Here is a 5950-nt window from a genome sequence, read left to right as displayed (position 1 = left end):
TCAGAAGTTTGTAGAATTAAGAAATTCGCGTCAACGTCAGGTATAATGCCCGCACCAACCTGACTAAACGGCGATTTACATGTTTCTCAACGTCCCAACTTCAGCTTGTGAAGCTGTCTCCGAGGAGGCTTCAACGGTTTCTTTTTGATCATGATTTTCTAACAAACCCACTTTTAGGCGGTGGACCGATAGGTTTGTCTGATATAGGTGCGGTAGGATCCAGCCCCATAACAGGTACCTCGGGTAATTGCCCGTCACATTTAGCGGACGAAGAACTCAAAGACGGCGAGGGAGACGCTCGTTCTATCGTTAATGTCTGCTGTGGAAGTTGAGTGTCTGTTTGGATACCGGTAGAACCGTATATCTCCCTCAACATCATCAACATGGTATCCTCAGACTCCCTGAAGAAGGAATTATACGTAGAGTTGTAGGGTAAGTGTCAATTTTTTGGCATGAAATGGGATGTATCTAAGTAACAACGTATGGATTTCAACGATGGAACTAAATTCTTCTCAACATTCGCTAAAAGATGGGCGTAAAAAAATGATAGATTGAAGATCACCTTGCAAACTTGAGGAAAAAAATATACTACAATCATCTTAAAGGCCTCTTTGAACTACATTATGCGGCAGAAAAAAAAGTGATAAGAGAATAAATCTAAGGTGATCATGTTAAGCAGTTCAACCTGTATGCATGGATTAATAATCATTTATGTACATATTTAGATTAACTAAAATTTGATATTTCAATGTGATTTGTAACGTTGAAAAATTTTATACGTTTTCAATGTGATTTGGGAAATGTCACTTACCAATAGCAGACGTGACTTGTCAACGCAAAAATGTATTCGTTGATGTATTCAAATGGCGCTTCCTGTAGGACATAATCTATTCTTCGTCCACCGTTCAATTTGCCTATTTTAAGCTCAGCACCGCCATCGTCGTGAGTTTGTTGATCCGTAGCAGTTGGTGTTTGTTGTAACTGCTCTTCCACAACCTTGTCGATTTCACGTTCAAGCGCGCTATTATCCGGTCTATGAAACGGAGTCAACTGATAAACAGAATTCCACGTGTTCTTCACGGAATCGAGCACCTTCTGCTTCAGATCCGCACCGACACGAGCCATTGTTTCCTTTAGTTCTACGAAGCACGCGGAACATTGTAAAATTAGTTTCGACGGATATTCAGTTTAACAAGTTTTATATTTTAAACGAAACATTATTGTGAATATAAAATTCAATTTTTCAAAGCATTGATGTTCAGCAGCACAGAATAATGAGTAATGTTACCTAAAAATGATGACTTTCCATACAATAATAATTATACAGAAATAAATGAGAATTACTATATTTTTAGTTATCCACTTATATTATTAAAATGTTTGAATAATTTGAAAATCATATTATATCGTATAATTTAAAATTGAAGCAAACTCTTTCCATTGAAAACAACCGGTTTAAGGAACAAAGTTTTTACGCCGGATAAAATCATAGAGTGAGTAAAGGAAAATGTACAAATTTAAAGAGTAATTACCCAAATGCATTCTTTTACGTCCCTTGTGGTGAGGGATCAACATTGGTCGATACTTAGGAGCATCCGGATTGATAAGTGCTTCGACTCTATAGGCAACAGGGTCGAACGGGTGGAATATATTGAAGAAAGCAGGGCATGTTGGTAATATAAAATCCTCCCCGAGCATATCGATGCCTCGAATTGTCACGAACATACCAATCGGGCTACCAAGAGCGAAAAAGGCACATGGGTGAAATTGTAACTGCGGATAATGTATATAAGGCTGACCCGTCCCAGCAGCGCCTACTACGTAGCTTATTTTTTTACTGAGACGTCGCTTCAAGACACGATTGGCTGTTGTTGGCTGAGAGGGATCGGCATCTTCGTCCTTTTAAAAAAAGAGAAACCACTTGAAAATTAAGCATAGAAATCATTAGACATTAGCAAACGATTTTTTTTCAGGTTTTTATTTTTAATTTTATCGTTTTTCTACCTAATTTTATCTTCATAATTGAACAAATATTTACTCACTTGCTCTTCGTTAGTTTCGGTGCTGTTTTCGCTTGAATTATCATTCGTCGGTGGTTTCTGATGACAAAGAAGATCGAACAAGATCAAACTGCCCAACGAATGACCGCCCAAATAAATTCCTCCCTCGAAGTTCGGGTTCCTCTGCTTGAAAACACTGTGCAACCTGTTTATCTCGTTCCCAACCGTTTCCATGATGGTTTGACAATAAACAGGGCTGGTATAAAAAAGTATGTCGAGCAACGTGTCGTTGGTGAAATGTCGCAGTTTCGGTATACTATCCAGCGTGATGGCTTGTAATTTTTTATCGATCCCGGTGTCTTCAGAATGGAGAGTGGTGTGCCAAGAAATCGGTAGAACTTCTATCCTGTTTACGGTCCCTTGCTCGCTGGCGGTTCGATAATGCGACTGGACTAGTTGTAAGGATATACTTCGAAACTCGTCCACTGTAATCGTGTAATTCAAAGGATTATGAAATTACTGAATTAAACATTATTTAGTAATATTTACTACAATAATAAATCACACTTTACTCGAGTGCGTAAATAAACATTCGTGAAATCACGAAGCTATATCTAATTGCACAATTTATTTAAATGGTACTTTCCATTTCATAATGCAGTAAAATGTATAATTTTTCATTTATTATCCATAAAATTATTTTCAACGCATTCACACGTTTAATACAACAAATTTCACTTTTGCATTGTAATAATAACTTTTTTGTTCATTCTGCAACAGAATGATTTTTGAGTAATTGAAATTCAGAAGGTTCCATAAATGTCGTTAATATTGGGATCACAATTTTAAACTGTTAATGTGTATGTTATTTTTTATTCGTAAAATGAAAGTTATCTCGCATGACAATTTTTTTTTAAACAATTTGTTACATACCGACTTCTTCTACGCTTCGAAATTTCAGGTCGCAGACACTCCCAATGCCATGAACAAGGAACAGAAGATGATCCACCTTCTCAGGTTCGCCATCCTCAATGTGGAACTCGTCTACGCCCCTTTTTATCACCCTGGGTTTACTGCCAGCACCCTGTAAATATGCACTGTCCTCTGAGCCCTGTACAAATTGCGATAGAATATTTCCAACATTGGTGCATTGTTAAAAAAATCATAAAAAAAAAATAAACAATACAGCACTCAAAATTTAAAAAATAGGGCTGTGCTATAAATTAAATTCGTAAAGCTCAGTGCTACTGATAAAATATCTTCATCTACACGTAATAGCGCATGACATTTAAAATACAAAGCAAAGGATCGGAAAAAACTCGCTAATTTCTGAAGCAACGTAACAAAACGAAGTATACTTAAAATAGGGCTAACGAGACACCGCTTAAATATTAAAATACTTTGTAAATTTTTGTACCACTGATACAGAATCTTAATAATGTACGATGTTCATAAGGCAAAGTTTTTTAATACAATCTGATCTGTCTTTCGTAAATTATTAAAAATTAGCAAATGTTTGCAAATTTTATACAGAGAATTATCATAGCATGTTCACTTAGAACGATTCCAACAATTTACTCCTCGAATTTAATATAAAAATTAACCAAACACCCTCTACCCACCCAAATATTCAATAAATCACAAGTTATTTTCGCACTCTCAATTTTCAGAAAAGATATCCCCCAACGATAATACGAAATTGCGATAAAAGATTCATCTATAACGTATCAGTGAAAAAAGAAAATTATTTACCGTGGTATTGCCCCACGAAGTTGCCAATTCTGGCGAGGCTGCGGTAATATAATGAATCTGAACCGTGGCACTGTGAACGATAATGTACTCTCCGTTATTTAACTCGATCCTTCGGTTCCAATTGTTCGTCAGACATGCTTGTTTGTACTCTTCCTCGAGTTTGGCGGCAATGCTTTCGTCGTATGGAACATATCTCGATTCTGTGTGCCCTTTGAAGAACCAAGAGCACCGTCTCACTTCCGTCGACGGTCCACTCCAATAAACGGGAGATCTCAGTCGCCGTAAAATGTCGACGTCGTAACGTCCACCGTCGGTGGCGACTGTCGTTTCAGGGGTGATCTCCGAGGAATTATGAACCTCCTCCAGGCGAAAGCTGTCCTGCATGGAGAACGGATGCCATAGTACCTTGTGTTCCACTTCTTTGCGATAAAACCAATGGTGGTACACCCCTCTGTACTGCATCCGCTTTTCTGAAGGACCAGTGGTCTGTAATTTAGTTGAAAACGAGGAACATTTGTCAATTGGTTCGGTGGAGAAACTAATTGCACATCGAAGGAACGTACGACATTTGTGAATTTAGATAGATAAATTGAGAATAACTATTTCGGAGTTATAAGGGTGGTTCGATAACCCGAAAATTTTCAGGAATGTAGTTCAAGTAACGCTAATAACGAAACTATTTTTTGTTTCGGCTACGAAACGTCCTGGGGGTGAAAGAAATTGTGAGGTTTCGTATTATCGTGAACATTTACGAAGCCGTACAATATATGGAACAAAAGTTAAATTCGAAGCTGCGTGGTTCTTCATATTCTACACTGTGGTGATAAAGAATTTTTGAAAAATATTACTACCCACTATTCTTCCAAAATTCTTTGCCTCCACTTTGAATCGCTCAAACTACATTTCTGCAAAGTTTCAAATTTTTTGGAATTTTCAGGTTGCCAAATTTTCCTCGTTACAAGTTCAAATAACGTATCACTATAAACGTATTTCGAAGAAACAAGAAAGAAGCGATAAAACTAATCTAAACATTAAACATTTATATATAGTTTGCAAATATTAAGTACACAATGTTTAAAATTTCATATTTTTAAGGGCTCGTGAAATCTCGAAAAAAAAATTCGCAATGAGTAATAAACAAGGTTGCACCGTTAATCACGGAGCACCCTAACCAAATTTTTATTCACCCGTCTTACCACGGTCTGAGCAGTAGGAGACGCGTCAGTGGGGGTACGTCCAGCTAGCGGGTTAATTGACATCTGAACTGGATTTAGCGTAGCCGAACCTGTAGGTTCAGGCACAGTTGTCATTACAGGAGACGTAGGAAAGTAACCGCTACCGATTCCACCCGCTATGTCGTGCCTTTGCGTCGGTTCAGCGAAATGATCGAAGTAATGTTGCCCTTGATTAACCGTCTGACTCGCGACAGGTGAGGTGTACAGATCGCTCACGGACGGGTATATAGAGAATTCGTTCTGGCTCAAAAAATTAGGATTGTAGAACAAAGGCGGTGGTGGTAATGGATCGGACGCGGTACATGTTACACTCGCGATCTCGGAGGTTTGATTGCTGTACAATTGCGACTGAGGTACGGATATCGAAGGACTGACAGTGTTGAAACTGATCGAGCTGTTCAATGGCACTTGCTGTGGATCATTTCTCGGGGGAACTAAGTCGACAGACGGATTTGTGTTTTCTTTATACTGGAAAAGAGGAAAAGAAGGGTTGCTATCTAGCGTGTTGAAAAACGTGCTAGGAGATTGCGCGAAGTTCGCCGAAGGGTCGGAGAATGAGCTCGGAACTGAGGTTTCGCTTGCAGGGACGTAATTCAAATTCGATCTCTGTTCTGCTGGCTTCCCCGCGAAGAAGTTTGCACTCGACGCGAAAGGAGGCGGCTGAAAGTATTGCTGCGAAGGCTGCACATTGGACGAAACACCATGACTAGGTGGTGCATCGAGGTTTCCCGCGTACGTCGTTTGAGGAGTTATCGTCGATTCTGGTGTTTCCTGTTTAAGAAACGCATCGCTCAACGCATCGGGTTTCGACGATTCGCTCGTTCCTTCAGCATCGTCTAACTTTATATCGTCGAAAGCTTCGGCAGTTGTAAGGCTTTTGTTCTCTGCTGTACTCTCCTCAGATTGAGTCTCGGTAGACAGGCCTAACAAATCCTCTTTTTGCTCGATGAGCAGATGCTCCAA

General features: G+C 39.1%; 1 protein-coding gene across 1 annotated transcript in view; it reads right to left on the bottom strand.

Moving 5' to 3' along the window:
• Window positions 1-6: 6 nt before the first annotated feature.
• LOC108575049 (SEC23-interacting protein-like) overlaps window positions 7-5950 on the bottom strand; it is a 24169-nt gene continuing 18225 nt past the window's right edge. Inside the window, exons 3-9 of the mRNA XM_017937757.1 lie at window positions 4949-5950; window positions 3753-4238; window positions 2934-3111; window positions 2043-2485; window positions 1533-1899; window positions 812-1139; window positions 7-401 (exon numbers count right to left, since the gene is read on the bottom strand). The exon at window positions 4949-5950 is cut by the window's right edge and continues 671 nt beyond it. Of these exons, the coding sequence (XP_017793246.1) occupies window positions 149-401; window positions 812-1139; window positions 1533-1899; window positions 2043-2485; window positions 2934-3111; window positions 3753-4238; window positions 4949-5950 (3057 nt within the window). The 3' untranslated portion in view covers window positions 7-148. The remainder of the gene's footprint in view (window positions 402-811; window positions 1140-1532; window positions 1900-2042; window positions 2486-2933; window positions 3112-3752; window positions 4239-4948) is intronic.

Source organism: Habropoda laboriosa, unplaced genomic scaffold (assembly GCF_001263275.1).
Source record: "Habropoda laboriosa isolate 0110345459 unplaced genomic scaffold, ASM126327v1 scaffold11, whole genome shotgun sequence".
Taxonomy (NCBI): Eukaryota; Metazoa; Arthropoda; class Insecta; order Hymenoptera; family Apidae; genus Habropoda; species Habropoda laboriosa.
This window is presented reverse-complemented; position numbering and strand designations above follow the sequence as displayed.